The 16559-nt window shown below is 43.6% G+C and overlaps 1 protein-coding gene and 1 long non-coding RNA gene across 3 annotated transcripts in view; one reads left to right on the top strand and one right to left on the bottom strand.

Annotated features, from left to right (window-relative positions):
- Nucleotides 1–1727, bottom strand: part of SYDE2 (synapse defective Rho GTPase homolog 2) — a 48270-nt gene extending 46543 nt beyond the window's left edge. For both annotated transcript variants that reach the window (XM_036064720.2, XM_078072811.1), the window contains exon 1: nucleotides 289–1727. In XM_036064720.2, coding sequence (XP_035920613.2) covers nucleotides 289–1615 — 1327 coding nt within the window. In that variant the 5' untranslated portion in view covers nucleotides 1616–1727. The remainder of the gene's footprint in view (nucleotides 1–288) is intronic.
- Nucleotides 1126–4151, top strand: LOC144381911 (uncharacterized). Its single transcript, XR_013448099.1, has 3 exons — nucleotides 1126–2202; nucleotides 2578–2609; nucleotides 3341–4151. It is a non-coding gene; the product is annotated as an uncharacterized LOC144381911 (long non-coding RNA).
- The last annotated feature ends 12408 nt before the right edge of the window (nucleotides 4152–16559 follow it).

The raw sequence follows: 16559 nt of genomic DNA, 5'->3' as shown, positions 1-16559 counted from the left end.
CTGCAGAGTAGGCACACTGGTTCTGAGAGAAGAAAAAACAAAAACCCCAAGTTCCTCATGCCACTGTCGGAAAGGAAAGAAAAGGAAGGAAGAGAAAGAAAAGAAAAAGGCAAAACAAGTGAATGCATTATACTAAGTAACCCGGTGCATCCAGCTGCCCCTTACGTGACACTGGCACCGGCACGTACCTGTCTGCAGAAACAGACCTTATTCTTCGCTCTTAAGCGAAGCCCAGTTGGTAAACATTAAGACGCAAAGTGTTAGCATTTTGACTGCAAAGGAACCTACCTGTTAGAGTAATTCTTTGATCTGGAGGCACGGAGAGGACTTGGCTCTCACGCATTTTCAAAGGGCCCAGATTTGGAGAGGTTGCCTGCGCTCCCGTGACTTTGGGGGGTGTCCCCCGGGAGCGACCCTTCATTCCCAAGGACAGCAGACGTCCTTTGTACATCCACTTTTGCAGCTTCTTGACTGTCACCGCGGGAGGCTTGAGGAAGGGGAGCCCCTCCTGGCCGTCTCCTTTGCCGCTGCGTACCACAGCGGACCCCGCAGGATCCCTGAAAGGGCTTCCCGAGGAGCGGCCGGGGTCCTTGGAGCCCGGAGTCAGGAGGCCGGAGGGCGCGGCGGCCGGGGCGCTGCCTCCGCTCCAGCCGTCCATCCCGCCTCCACGTGGCGGGGGCTCGCCCAGGTCTCCGCGCGCGCCGCACCTGATCCAGCTGTCGCTCGGCCACCGCTGGAAGGGAGGAGGCTTGGCACCCACCCGGAGGCTCTCGAGACTTCTGCTGCAGGACAGCCGCATCCGAGGAGTCCGCAGGCGGCCTCCCCCCGACTCCCTTGGAGGCGACCGGGGCGGGGACACCTGCTGCCGAGGGCGGCCACCGCCTCCCCGCTGCCAGTCTTGGGGGCAGGCTCGGCGGTCCGCAGCGCCGCAGGGGGAAGGCAGCTGGCCCAGAGCCCGGGCTCCCACAAGGCAGCCGCGATCCGCCCAACCCCTGTCGCCCCGCCGCGCGCCCGAGTCAGGGGGCAGGTCGTGCATGGCCTGGATCAGCAGATAATAGGCCTCTCGCAACTGGGTCTGCAGCCTGCCTGTCTCCAGGCGGCCGCCCTCCGCCCCCGGGGAGGAGCCCGCCGCCGGGGGAGGCGGGGGCCACCGCTCCGCCTCCGCCCCCTCAGGCTTGGGCGCCGACTGGGAGCCGCCGGGCAGGTTCTCGTAGTAGTCGTCGTCGTCCTCACGGTCGTCCTCCTCGTCTCCGCTGCCTTCGGAGCCCGGCGGGGCGTGCAGACAGGGGCGAGTGAGCCCGCGACCCGAGGAGAGGGCCTCCTTCCCGCCGCGCTGACGAGGCCCGAGCGCTCCCCACTGCTCCGGGCGCCCTCCCGGGACCCGCGCCTCGGGACCCCACGCCTGCGGCGACGGCGGGAGCTGCTCCCCGCTCGGCTGGGCTCCGCGGGCGTGCTCGCATGGGCAGGCGTCCGGGGCACGGCCAGCGTCTCCCTCGGCAACCACGGAGGCCGCCACGGTAGCTGCAGCCGCCGCCCGGAGCCCGAGCCCCCCGGCGGCGCGGGGACTCCGCCTCCCCCGGAGCCTGGACAGCGTCCTCCTCAGAGGGTCCGCCATCCCCTCCGCCTCAACAGCCAGGCTCGCCCCTGCTGCGGGAAGAGGACGGAGCCCAGTTCGGGAAAAATCTGCGCTCGCGGAGGCGGCGGCGACGGCGGCGGCTCCCCATGACCGGCGCTGGCCCTCGCGGGCTCCTCACATACTTGGCATAACTCTGCCGCGGGAAGGGGTGGGGGAGGGCGGCGGCGCCGCAGAGCGCATGCCCCGGAGCCTCGGGCCGCGACGGGGCGCGCAGTGTGCCGGCTGCTGAGCTGCGTTCCCCGGGTGGGCGCGCAGCGCGGCGGAGGGTCGGGAAGGGAGGAGGGCGAGAGTGAGCTGAAGTAGGCGCGGGGACGCGAGAGGGAGCGCCCAGAGCGTGGTGAGGAGTGGGGGCCGGGGGAATAGGCGGACCGTGAGAGTTGAGGCAGAGAAAAGAATGAGCGGGAAGGTGTCTCGGCTGGAAGGCTGCGAAGTTTTGGAGAAAGGGAAAGTGCCCTCCTGGCTGCCACCCCGTCACCTTCACCCCCTCCCCGTTGCCACCATTGCACGAGGCGTGTCTAACAAGTCCTAACTTGAGAGAAAACAAAGATCGTTTTGACGGACACAATGTGAGTACAGGTGTATCTCACTTAGTGCAATGTGTTCTAGAAACGTTCCTAATCATTTTAATGACACGGGGAGCTAGCTATGTAAAGGAAATTTGCAACGATTCCTTTTCAGTTAGGAAGAATCCTTTTGCCCAAAAAATCACCACCTTGTCCCCCTAAGTCTATTTTTTTTTTTAATGAATGCATGCTACCACAAAATTCTGATTATCAACCTTGTAAAATGGAGCCGCAGAAATAGTGCCCCCCATCACCCCGCTTACACGTCATTTTAATGAAAACTTGTTTGAGAAACAATTGGGTTAAAATTGGGAAACGGTGTTCTTTGGAAATATCAGCTCTCTCAAAAACATGAAATCCCGTATTCTGTGTTAACAGTTGCCACAGGTGAATGGACCTATCCCTGATTGGTAAGAATCATCGTCACTGTCACCTCTGATTTCAGTTATATTTTTTTAAAGATTTTATTTATTTATTTATTTATTAGAAGAGCACGAGGTGGGTGGGGCAGAGGGAGAGGGAGAAGCCGATTTCCCACTGAGCCCGCAGTCCCGTGCCCTGCAGGACTCCATCCCAGGACCCTGAGATCCTGACCTGAGCCTAAGTCAGACACTTCACTGACTGAGCCACCCAGATGCCCCCAGTTACATTTTTTTTTTAATGTTTACATATTAGGAAGGGCCTTTGTCTGAGTAGCTTATGAATGTACTCCTAACTCCCAGCACAGTACTCGCACATAATAAGAATTCAAGAAATACTTGTTGAATAAATGAATGCTTGCATAACTAAATAAAAGAATTTAGTCCTGGGGCATCTGGCTGGCCCAGTCGGTAGAGCATGCTACTCGACCTCGGGGTGGTAGGTTGGAGTCCCACACGCCCCACCTTGGACAGAAGTTACTTTAAAAAAATTTTTTTTTGGTCCTAACTTATCCAATTTCCAAATATATTTATGGAAGTTTCTTTTTCTTTTTTTTTAAAGATTTTATTTATTTATTTGACAGAGAGAGACACAGCGAGAGCAGGAACACAAGCAGGGGGAGTGGGAGAGGAAGAAGCAGGCTTCTGGCTAAAGTTTTTTTTCCCCACCAGTTAAAGACTCCAATCTCTAAATGTGCTTTGATATATACTACTTTCCTTAGTACTTAGTCCCTGCCTCCTGGAATAATTTTACCTGCATCTCTATTTGCAAAAATCTAACCCATCCTTTAAGACTCGACTCAACCACCTCTCAGAAGTCATCTCTGATGTTCCAGATGGACATGATCTCTCATTCTTCCAAACTCCAGGAGTACTTTATTCATATCCATTCATAGTATATTTATTGGTTTTTGTCTACAAAGCACACCTTATCTCTCCTACAAGAAAAATCATAAATTCCTTAAGGGCAGAGACTATTTATCATTGACTTCTGTATTCTCCACAGAGCATAAGTATAGCATCTTATATATGTACATGATAAATAAATATTCTTGAATTAATGACAGTTTTAATTTAGAGGAAACAAACAGCTTTAATTTCCAGTCTATTGCCTAACTCTCCACTAGACCATATTGTATTGGTGTTGTTTTAAAATTCTTTTAGTTATGAGTAAGAAATACTTTGTTAAATAATCTAAATCCTCATCTAGGAAAATACTGTGAAATGTTAAACTATAATTTGCATGCATTACTATTCATAGTCCTACAGTATTTTTATTCCATGGAGCAAAGGCTATTTAATGAATAATCAAGGCAGACAATTATGTCCCAGTGAAATATTCCCACAGGAAATGACTGACAGTAAATCTGCCAATAATGGTGTCTATAAACACAATTTGATCTCTATCTCAGAAATTGTTTCCATTCCAACTCTTGGTTACAAAATCTGTTTATTCTTTGTAAGTTAACAGTTGTGAAGTATACCATAAGTTGCATATATGTGTAAACATGAATAAAAAAATATAACCTTGAAGGTCTAGGTTGAACTTCTTTAATTCAGCTTGTCAACTTGTTGATTTCAGGAGTTATAAATACATTGGCCAATATCAAATACTACACATTGTTCTACACATTACTCAGAACTAAGTCTGAACACAACGGAACTTAATGACACTTTGAAGGGGAAAATGTTCTATTGCATAAATTCACAATTTTTAAGAAGTGTTTTAAAGGGTCAAAACAGAAATTAATAAGGCGATCAAGGCTATATGACACTAAATAATGACCTTAAAAATGCAAATCCCACTGTATGTGTATTACACTTCAATAAAAAGTTTACAAAAATGTAACTACAAAGAGAGTACCCACAGAATTTACATTACACATATAGTTAAGACAGTGACAAGATATGAACATAAGTTATACTTTGTAAAATCCTTTTTGTGTTAAGTTTTACCCCATTCCCTCAGTTATCTCAATTTTCATATATTTCTAATCAACAGACTCCTATGAAAATTAAGGGGTGGGGATACATTTTCCAGTGTTTGTACTTGTTTCTCACTGACTTGGAAATCATTTTGATGCCCTGTGAATTAACAACTATGTCGGCACAGTCACAAAAGATGAAACAACCATGGGATAATGGGACTCCAGTAAGGCAGGGAGCCAACCTAGGGGTGGGGTAGTACTGACTCAGTCTGGGAGAAGGGGTGGGAAGCAAGACAGGTTGAGACAGAAGGCTAAGTTTAACAGTAATACAAAGCAAATGTCTAGGTATGTTATGGTTATTTTCTAAGCAATTTAGAGTGCATTTCTGTCTCACTGCTGTTCAGTCTTCCACTGCTTAGTGGAACCAAAGACAAGTTTAACTCTGGCATTTGCCCAGTTCTCTCTCTCTCTAAACTGCCTTCTAGGGATCCTCTGGTATAGACCTGCCTGGTCTGCCATGATGCCATTCCATCAATATTGAGTTAAAAGGGTTTTAGCCCAAAACTGACCAGCGTGCCACTGCCCTGATACTCAAAGATGGCACATCCTGATTACAGCATTTTTTACTGTTAATTTTTTTCCATAATTAACAATATCTGGCAATTAGTCATGTTCCTTACCTCATCCCCTACCTTGAACCAAAGGAATAAAAAGGAGGCTTTTGCCAAATACATATGTATTTTCTAATGTTTTAGAAATGTATAATGTTTTAGAATATTCACTATTTCACACCTTCTTGTTGTATATTTAGGGTATGTAGAGTAAGTTCCTCAAAGTCACCATAATAAGTGAAGGGAAATTCAAACCTCATCTATCTGATTCCAAAACCACTACAGCCTACAGCCCTGGGACATTTCCCTGTAGAGAAAAATAGAATATCCATTTGCTATAACCGCACTTGCGCTGACCTGAAACTTTGTTTTCATAAATTATTTAGTTGGTCACCTTTCAGAAGAGTTTAATATTTTATGAGCTTTTGTGAATGCAGCAGATCATTGGAAAGCTGCTTGTTGAAGATTTGAATGCTTTTCTGTGCAGTCCTCTTCAAAGGTGTTAGAACTAAATCCTGTAATATATTCCCCTTTAACTGTAAATATTAAGCCACAATGTGCAACTGCATCCAGTAAAGGTAGTCTAATTTTGAAAGTAGGACAAACTCAATTAAATACTTTAAAGGCAAAATATATGCATCCTTAAAACCACAGGCACTGGCAGATAAGCCTCTTTTAGAAGTAAACTGAGGGTATAGCCTGTCCTTCCTAAGTGATTTGTATCTCTGGGTAACTCACAGTTGATGGAGAGAAGTAGTGTTGTTGTTTTTTTTTCAAAGCTGTTAATCTAATAAAAAGAATTGGTGCAATACCAACATTTTTTGTTCTGATGAAATACTGGATCTAATAATAGAGCTCGACAAAAATCACAAGTGGCTACTCGCATCACCGAGAGAGAGACAGCCTGACATTACATGGCTTCTGGTCAAGTACACACCACCACCTCTTACCAGAAATGAACCTGAGTTTGATCAGCCTTAAGATCTGATTACCAACTTTCAGGAATTGCAAAGAACAGAGGAGCATATTAACACCAGGGGGATGCAATTATAAAATCCAGACTATGGGAAAGTACAAGCCAGAGGATTCAGTTTCTTCAACCTATTAACCAATTGCACGATATGGACTTTTTTTAACAGGAATCCAACTTTCCAAGTGGATCTTGGCAACTATTTAAAGCAACATAATTTTGAGGGTGGCCAAATGGTATACACTGCAGGGATAGCAAGAGAAAATTGAAATCTAGGTCTAAGGACTGCAATTCTAATCCAAATCTGAAGTGGTATAATAGAAATTATTTGAAATCAGATAGAACTAGTTCGCATCCGAATCCTGATCAGTCACATACCCCAAAACCACTGATCGTGGTGAGTGAGCTCTTGCTCACCTTTGCCAATTCCAGATCATTATTCCTCCTTCTTCCTGAAAATCCACATCTCTCTTGAAATACATGGCATTAAACTATACCACCTGCTGCCTCTGCTTTTTATTGTCATCTGCCACCTTCCCCTTCGTTCATTCTAGCATCTGCCTCACTATCTCTCTGCCATTTTTCTTGTCATTATTATTGGTGATTTCGTTATTTACAAGAAGGATCCAATAACCCGGCCTATTGTTTTTTTAAACTTTTCTAATAATCTTGTCCTCCACCCACCTCAGCCACCCAGTCTGAGTCCTACATTAGACTTTGTCATAACCAATACTTGCAAACTCTCCAGACACCACTTCCTATTTTCTAGCTCATTCCTTCCAGCACTCAGGCTCCAACAATATTTTGATCCCACTATCCCTCCAGTCAATCATGCCTCTTCTGTCCTTTCTTCTCCCAGTTTGGACTGCACGCACGGTCCCTGTACCATCACTCCCTTGCATACATCCTCAACTTTCTTGTCCTCTCTCCCACTGTCCTCCTCACTTGGCGAAGCTTCAACCCTGGTTACAACTAACTTTCCCACAAACTTCATGTTGATACTTGGATGACTTTAGTGGCTGGAGAAAAACACATTACAACCTTCCAGTGGTCCCTCAGTGCTGCCAAATGACTCCACTAAAAATCCTTAGTCCATTCATTCTCGTCTCTTTCTCAACTTTTTTTTTTTTAAGATTTTATTTATTCATTTGAGAGGGAGAGACAGAGAGAGCACGAGCAGGGGGAAAAGCAGAGGGAGAGGGAGAAGCAGACTCCCCGCCAAGGAGGGAGTCCGACATGGGGCTCGATCCCAAGACCCTGAGATCTCGACCTGAGCCGAAGGCAGACGCTTAACCATCTAAGCCACCCAGGCGCCCCTCTTTCTCAACTTTTTGGCACCACTCTCCCCTCCTCACTGTCAGTTATCACTTTTCTTTTTTGTTACACTGAAGTAACAGAAACATTCAGGAGAGAACTGCCTCATCCCCCCACCACCAGATCTTCCAGCTAGCATTATTTGCACTCCGATATTCCACCTCGGGGCCCCTTATGACAGATGAGCTGCTGCACCTGTGCCTACCTGAGGTCAACTCTCCGCCCTCCTACCTATCTCTTCCCCTTCCTCCTCTCATTGCCCTCCAGTCACACTGGCTTCCTCGTTCCTCCAACACACCAAACCCACTCCTGTCTCTGAGCCTTTGCATTTGCTGTTCCCTCTGTGCGACTTCCTCCCTCCATTCAAGTCTCACCTCAAATGTTACCGGCTCAGAGAGCCCTTCCCTAACCACTTTACCTAAAATAATACCCCTGACGTTTCCTATCCATTCATTTTGCTTTATTTTTCTTCATTGTACTTATTTCTATTTAATATTACATTAGATGTCTATTGATTTAAGTGACACCACCATCACCACCCCTAAATGCCATAACCCCACTTTGTAGAATATTTCTGGCATGTGTAGATGTTCCATATATATTCGTTGAGTGAATATGTGATTTTCATGTCCAAGAGCAAGTTAACGTATGTTTCCATTTCCTTCATGGTAAAACTGATTGCTATTGTTCTATGAGGTATCTTTAAGAGAATTAAAAGAGGTAACATAAATGAGCCTTGAATACATTATGCTAAGTGAAAGAAGTCAGGCACAGGGGCGCCTGGGTGGCTCAGTCCATTAAACGTCTGCCTTCGGCTCAGGTCCTGATCTCAGGATCCTGGGATCGAGTCCCGTGTTGGGATCCCTGCTCAGTGGGGAGTCTGCTTCTCCCTCTCCCTCTGACCCTCTCCCCTGCTCATGCTCTCTCACTCTCTCTCTCAAATAAATAAATAAAATCTTTATTTTTTTTAAGATTTTATTCATCCATTTGACAGAGAGAGAGAGCACAAGCAGGGGGAACGGCAGGCAGAGGGAGAGGGAGAAACAGGCTCCCCGCAAGGAGCCTGATGCCGGGCTTGATCCCAGGCCCCTGGGATCATGACCTGAGCTGAAGGCAGACATATAACCAACTGAGCCACCCAGGTGCCCCTAAATAAAATCTTAAAAAAAAAAAAAAAAGAAGAAGAAGAAGAAGGCAGCCACAAAAGGCCACATATTGTATGATTCCATTTCTATGAACTGTCCAGAATAAGCAAATCAATAGAGAGAGAAAGTAGATTAGCGGTTGCCTGGGGCTGGGAGAAAGGGGAATGATGAATGATTGCTAAAGGGTGTGAGTTTATTGTTAGGCTGATGAGAATGTTCTTGAATTAGATCGCAGTGATGTTTGCACAACCTTGTAAGTATACTAGAAACCACGGACGTGTACACTTAAAATGGTGCATTTTATGGTAAGCAAATTATGTCTCCATTTTTTAAACAAAGGAGCATTATTTCCCTGCCCTTTTAACTATACTCCCAGCTAATATTCATGGAAAATGTCAGTTCAAAAGAAAATGTTTTAAGGGAAACATTAAAAGAAGATTGTAGATGCAAATAAGAATAGCTTGAAATGTGTTTCATTAGGTATTCGCTGTCAGAAATGTTTTCACGTACCATATCCCAGTTTTTCAATAGAGATTTTAATTCTACATATTTAACAAATAAATACAAATAAAAACTTTCTTACTTAAAGTTTACTTTTCTCTGTCAACTACCAAATGGGTTCAAATCTAGACTTAACAAAATTAAATAAACAACCTCAACCTGCCGCTACCAGTCAGAAAACAAAAACATTTTCAGCAGTTAGAAATAACTTCCTTTCATCTCCTACTGGAAACTCATAGTTCTTTCATGTAAACAAAACGAAAGAGCATTACTTATAGGTAAGAAGCCACTAAGAAAAACCATAATTACACCACAAGAGATAACTAAGTAAACACATATTTAGCCTTTTGTATTCTTTTACTAGAGGATTTTCTCTAAGGCACAAGGTAAGGAGCTACATATTACCTAACATTTTGGACTAGCAGGGAACCAATTTGGGGGAAAAACAAATAAAAAACTGCCTACTAATGTCTCTCCTGATTAAAAATCATCTTCTGATTATTCAGTTATATGTAAAGAGGAAACTTCAGATAAGTGCTTATTTATTAAATATTTCAGGTAATCCAGAAAGTATGCTAGACTCTTTTTATTATATAAAACCAGTTATTTTCCTCCCAAGCCCATTTTCATAAAACACATGTCACTATTAATACCTACATGGTTTTACTTTAGAAAAATACCAATTTTATTTCAGTTTCTAATTTAAATTGTGGCAATGTACGAATTATGACACATACAAGAAAGGGGAGCAGAGTATATACAAGGACAGAAAATGTCCATTCAGTGTAGAAATGATGGATCCCAAGAAATACATTTCAGGTGGTGTCATGGACTGAATAGTTGTGTCTTCCCAAATTGTATATGTTGGCCCCTCAATGTGATGGTATCTGGAGGTAGAGCCTTTGGGAGGTAATTAGGTTGCGAGGGACAGGCCCTCGTTTGATGCAATTTGCATCCTTCTAAGAAGAGACACCAGACAGCTTGATTCCTGTCTGGCAGACAGACCAAAGAAAGTCCATGTGAGCTGTCTTAGTCCATCAGGGCTGCTGTCACAGAAATACCATAGACTGAGCAGCTTATAAACAACGAACATTTATTTCTCACAGTTCTAGAGGCTGGGGAGTCTAAGATCAAGGCGCCAACAGATTTGGTGTCTGGTTAGAGCCCACTTCCTGGTTCATATGGGGCTGGCTTTTCTCCATATCCTCACATGGTGGAAGGGGTAAGGAAGCTCTCTGGAGTCTCTTATGTAAGAACACTAATTCCATTCCACCTTCAGGATCTAATCACCTTCCAAAGGCCCCACCTCCAAATACCATCCAAATACCTTGGGCATTAAGATTTAACATATGAATAGTGGGCACGCAAACATTCAGTCTATAGGATGAGCACACAGTGAGAAGGCAGTCCTCCACAAGCCAAGGAGAGAACCCTTCCAGAAACTGACCATTCTGGCACCCTGACCTCGGACTTGTAGCCTCAAGAATTGTAGGAAAATTAATTTCTGTTGGTTAAATCACCTAGCCTATTGTGTTTTGTCACAGCAGTGTGAGCAGACTAAAACAAGTAGGTTCTTTTAGAATAAAAGAGTTTTTGGGGTGCCTGGGTGGCTCAGTTGGTTAAGTGTCTGCCTTCAGCTCAGGTTGTGATCCCAGGGTCCTGGAATCAAGTCCCATTTCAGGCTCCCTGCTTAGTGGGGAGTCTGCTTCTCCCTCTCCCTCTGTCCCTACTCGTGCTCTGTCTCTCTGTCAAATAAATAAATATATAAAAAAAAAAAGAATTTTTAAAGTAACATATTTTCGGGGTGCCTGGGTGGCTCAGTCAGTTGAGTGGCCAAATCTTGGTTTCTGCTCAAGTCATGATCTCAGGGTCCTGGCATGGAGCCCTGCATTGGGCTCTGTGCTCAGAGGGGAGTCTGCTTGTGGATTCTCTCTCTCCTTCTCCCTCTGCCCCTCACCTAATTCACTCTCTCTCTCTCAAATAAATAAATAATCTTTGAAAAATATAAATAATAAAAAATAAAAATAAAGTAGCATGTTTTCAAAGGGTAAAAGATATATAAATTAAGGCAATAAAAGATTTGGCTTTATGTATATTTGTGATAATACTGATAAATCACACCATGAAGTTAGGACAATTTCTTTGCTCTAAAAAGTTCTGCCTCCGGTTATTATTCCTGACACAGTAACCACCAAAGAAATTCTTTTTGCATTATATTTTCCTTGAAGTCTGGGATCTTGTGTTGTTCTTTGAACCCACAGGGCCCAACACTGCACATCTTTACCTATCTTTTGAAGTCTGGACACCAGTCTCAAGTCACGTTCCTGTTCACAAAACATACCTTCTTACCATTTTTACTAAACAACTTATCCAAGGGTGAATAAAGTTCTTTCTCCCACTAATAATGCATTCAAGATAAAGAATAAGACTTTATATCTTATCACCAGAGTAAACAAAAATCATCATTTTCTATTGATTCGTTTAAAATGAAGCATGCTGACAGTTTTCCTGGATGTACCTAGACATGCAAATAAGAACAGCTTGAAAGCCATTTCACTGAGCAATCACTATCAGAAATGCTTTCCGTATTACATCCTAGTTTTTCAATAGAGCCCTCAATTCTACATATTCAACAAATGCATATAAGTGGCTTCTTAATTAAGATAAGAGCCTACAGAGTCATTATCAATAATGTGATGGTCAATGGAAGGGCCAGTACCCTATGAAAACTTAGTAATTGCTCTGAAAAAACTAAAGAAGAGTTTCATATATAGGGCCCCTGGGTGGCTCAGTCGGTTAAGCATCTGCCTTTGGCTCAAGTCATGATCTCAGGGTCCTGGGATCGAGGCCCGGGTCAGGCTCCCTGCTCAGCAGGGAGCCTGCTTCTCCCTCTCCCTCTGCAACTCCCCTTGCTCATGCTCTCTCTCAAATAAATAAATAAAATTTAAAAAAAAGAGTTTCATGTAAAGACAACTTGACATCACACATCTACAGCAGGGTCCAAACTCAGAGCCCACTGGGATCAGACAGGTGCCTACAATGAGTGGATTAGTCCAGGTATAGCAACCAAAGAACCATGCCTGCCTATTAAAAGGGAACAACTGCTTTCTCAGCTCAGAGAATGAAGAATGACAAAGAACCACTGCCTCATCCATGTCTCCTGTTCTTTCTTTTAACCCTTTGGCTACAGAAGTGAGTTCCACATTTTAAAAAATACTATGGAGGCTAGCTCTGGGTGGGCCACCCAAATACATGTACCAGTTGCCAGCTTTTGACCTCTCACCTTCAGGGAATACTACACAAACATTCCAAAAGAAGGGAAGCTTCATACCATAATTTTAAATGATCTGTTGTCAGCCCCATGACCCAATGGGCCAATGTCTATGGTGATGATGAAACTCCCTTTACTTGCCTTATTTTTCATCATTATAATCTCAGTATCAGTATGAGTATCATGAGTTTTATGAATAGTGAGGTGCTTTTACTTTACCTCCTAGTCAGATGCTCACCAAAAGTCTTTGGGAAGAGGTAGAACAGAAATGGTTATAACCACATTCAGATGAGTAGCTGAAACCCAGAGGGGGGAAGCCATTGAATCATGGTTACTCAGGCCTGAAGAGGATCTAAGCTCAGTGTTCCAAATTTCTAATACAATCCTTTCACCTTTATTTTATTTTAAGATTTTATTTATTTATTTGTTTGTTTGAGAGGGGGGAGAGAGAAAGAGCATGCACAAGCGGGGCGAAGAGCAGAGGGAGAAGGACAAGCAGACTCCATGCTGAGTGTGGAGGCTGACCTGGGGCTCTATCCCATGACCCTGAGATCGTGACCTGAGCCGAAACCAAGAGTTGGAGGCTTAACCGACTGAGCCACCCAGGCACCCCAATCCCTTCACTTTTAAAAGCATTTTTTTTTAATCTGATGAAAGTGATTCTTTCTTTAAAATCATAAATAACTTAGAAAATATAGAAAAGCAAAGATAGCTGAGAAAAGAAACTCATGTAACCACTCCCCCACCCCCAAACACACATATCCACATTTCCACATGAAGGATAGCTACTGCTGGGAAACCATGTTTTTCAATATTTCAACAACCTCATTAGAAGTATTAAAATAATATCCTGGTCATACAGAACAATTATCTTAGAGCATGGTGTTTTATTATAAACACTGACATGGTACTTGCTAGTGTATTTGATCTAACATGTCTGCGGAGGGAAAAAATAAAAACTTATTTTACAATAAGAATTTTAAATGACCCAATAAGAAATATCATTTCTACCAGGATCTTTGTGAAATTACATTGGGGGAAAAATGTCTTCTTTAAATGCAGGAGAAGTTCACTTTCTGAAAACTTTTTTTTTTTTTTAACTATGTGCACCAGTCGGCAACCTCATAATTACATACCCAAAGATTGTTCAAATAAAAAGGGAACAAAGCTCCTAAGCAAAGTTCAATGCATATGTCAAGACTGCCTGAAGGTATAATAAGTTTTATGTCTCTGTTTACCCCAGGAGTAAATTAAATAAATGCATATTTAATATATGAATCACAGTTATAGCTGGTCTACATACTACAGACAGAAACAAAAGAAAGAATTCTTTTGCTTAATAAAATTTATTAATGAAAACTGAACATATTCCCACAGATCTAGATAGTGCCCCTTAGAATGCAGTCATGACAAGTACAGTAAAATAGTTGCAAAGCAAAAAGTCAAACTAGGGTTGTGGATAAAATGTTCACTCTCTCTCTTAATTACAGAACATGGACAGAATGCGTACAGCACCTCTTTAAGGACTCTGAAAACTAAACAGTAGCAGATGGATTGGGAAGACCAGAGGTAAAAGGACCACCAAACTGGGCCAGTATTCCTTGACCTGAATGCAATGCAGCTTCACACTTGGAAATGGCCCTGGGGCCCCAAAGGGAGAGTTTCAGGAGAAGCCCTCTAGTCTCTCACGGAGGTGGAGGAGGGAACTCCTAATTCTCAGAGAAAGTGCAGAAATCCCTCCCTGTTCTCTTGCACTCCACCTCCCAAGCATGCCTGTGGTGGTGATGCGGGAGGTCTAAAGGAGGGAAAACTTTCTCTCTGAATGGTGGAGCTGTGGCCTCAAAGAGGGTGGGGCAGACCCCCATTGCATGTTTCTTTCCATCCTTTTGGTGCTTGGCCCTGAATACAAGCAAAGTAACAGTAGTGTGCAATAGAACGAGGTCACTGAAGCCTCAGTTTGGGGGCCCGATGACCAAAACAGCACCCAGGAAATAAAAGGGGACCGAGAGATTGTACCATAGACTAGATGCTTGTGTCTCCCCACAATTCACTTGTTGACATATAACCCCCATTATGATGGCGTTAGGAGGTGGGGCCTTTGAGAAGTGATTAGGTCATGAGGCTGGAGCCCACATGAATGGGAATGAGTGCCCTTATAAAAGAGATCCCAGATATCTCCCTCATCCCTACCACTTTAGGATACACAGGAGATGACCATCTGTGAACCAGGAAGTGGTTCCTTATGAGACACCAAACTGTTGGTGCCTTGATCTTGGACTTCCCAGGCTCCAGAGTTATGATAAAGAAGCTGTGAAAAATAAATGTTTGTTGTATAAGCCACCCAGTCTATCAGTCTATGGTATTCTTACTGTAGCAGCCTGAGTGGATGGAGACAGAATTCTTATGTATGCCTGGGCTCACCACTGAGCTATATGCATGTGTGGATCTGATCTTCATCAGCCTACTGAAGACATTGAGAACTGAACTAATGGATACACCACCACCCAGATCCCAAAGTGACCGTGAGACAACCCATATGTGGGGCAGATCTGAACCTTGCTGGAAGGCGGGAAGAGCTGAGCTGATCTGGGCTCCATAGCCCACATAAGGTGGGTTGAAACCTACAGACCTAACCTAGCCAGATCAATTGTCTGTTAAAAAAAAAATTGGGGTGCCTGGGTGGCTCAGTTGGTTAAGCGTCTGACTCTTGATTTTGGAGAAGCACCAACAGTTTGGTGTCTCATAATCATGCACAGAGCATGATTTCATGGGTCATGGGCTCGAGCCCCCCATCGGCTCCACACTCAGCGGAGAGTCTGCGTCTCTCCTTCTTCTTCTCCCTCTGCCCCTCTGCACACGTGCGCAATCTCTCTCTCTCCAAAATAAGTAAATCTTAAAAAAAAATCTTCAAAAAAATCAACATTCTTTTTTTTTTTTTAAGATTTTTATTTATGTATTTGAGAGAGAGAGGCATGGGAGAGAGAGCAAAAGCAGGGGGGAGGGATAGAGGGAGAAGCAGACTCCCGGCTGATGCTGGACTCAATCCCAGAACTCTGGGATCATGACCTGAGCCAAAGGCAGATGTTTAACTGACTGAGCCACCCAGGTGCCCCCCAAAATCAACATTCTTTATTGGGTTTAAACAACCATTTAGAACTAGAATTTGACATATTCAATAGGTCCAGGATAGGATATAATCCAAAACTACTCAGGATAAAAGGAACCAGGAAAATCTTAATTTGCATGGGAAAAGACAATGAATAGACATCAATACCATAATGACACAGATGTTGGAATTATCTGACAAAAATTTTAAAACAGCTAATACATAAATGCTTCAGCGGACAATTGCAAACACTCTTAAAACAAAGGGAAAAATAGAAAACCTCAGCAAAGAAGTCAAATGGAAATGTCAGATTAGAAAGACAGTGACGAAACAAAAACTGTCATTGAATGGGATCAAAAGAATAGAGATAACAGAAAAAGAACCAATGGACGTGAAGACATGTCAATAGAAAATTTCCAATCTGAAAAACAGAAAAAAAATATTTTTGGAAAAATGAACAGAGCTTCAGGGATCTGTGGGTTAATAACAAAAGGTCCAACATTCACATCATCAGAGTCCCAGAAGGAGAGGAGTGTAGTGCTGGAAAAAGTATTTGAAGATGTAATGACTGAAAACTCAAATTTGATAAAACATAGACATTTACGAAATTTAACTAATGCCAAACAGGATAAAGCCAAAGAAAGCTAGGCCCAGACATCATAACCAACTTACTGAAAACTACAAAGAAAGAAATCTTAAAAGTATCCAGAGCAAAATGATGCATTACCTTTAGTCAGACAATTATTCAAATGACTGCAGATTTTTCATCAGAGCCATGGAGATCAGAAGAAAGTGGCATGGCATTTTTCAGATGTTGAAAAACTATTAACTCAGAATATATACCCACCTGGGTATCCTTCAAGAATAAAGGTGAAATAAAAACGTTTTCAGATGAAGGAAAACTAAGAGAATTCATTGCCAATAGACCAGCTCAAAAATAATTTTGAAAGAAAGTTCTTCAGGGAGCACCTGGGTGGCTCATTTGGTTGAACATCTGACTCTTGATTTCAGTTCGGGTTGGGTTCTGTGGGGTGTGGAGCCTACTTGGGATTCTCTTTCTCCCTCTGCCTCTGCAGAAAGAAATTTAGGGGGTTC

Source organism: Halichoerus grypus, chromosome 5 (genome assembly GCF_964656455.1).
Source record: "Halichoerus grypus chromosome 5, mHalGry1.hap1.1, whole genome shotgun sequence".
NCBI lineage: Eukaryota > Metazoa > Chordata > Mammalia > Carnivora > Phocidae > Halichoerus > Halichoerus grypus.
The sequence above is the reverse complement of the archived record's forward strand: the minus strand, read 5'-3'. Positions and strand labels throughout refer to the sequence as shown.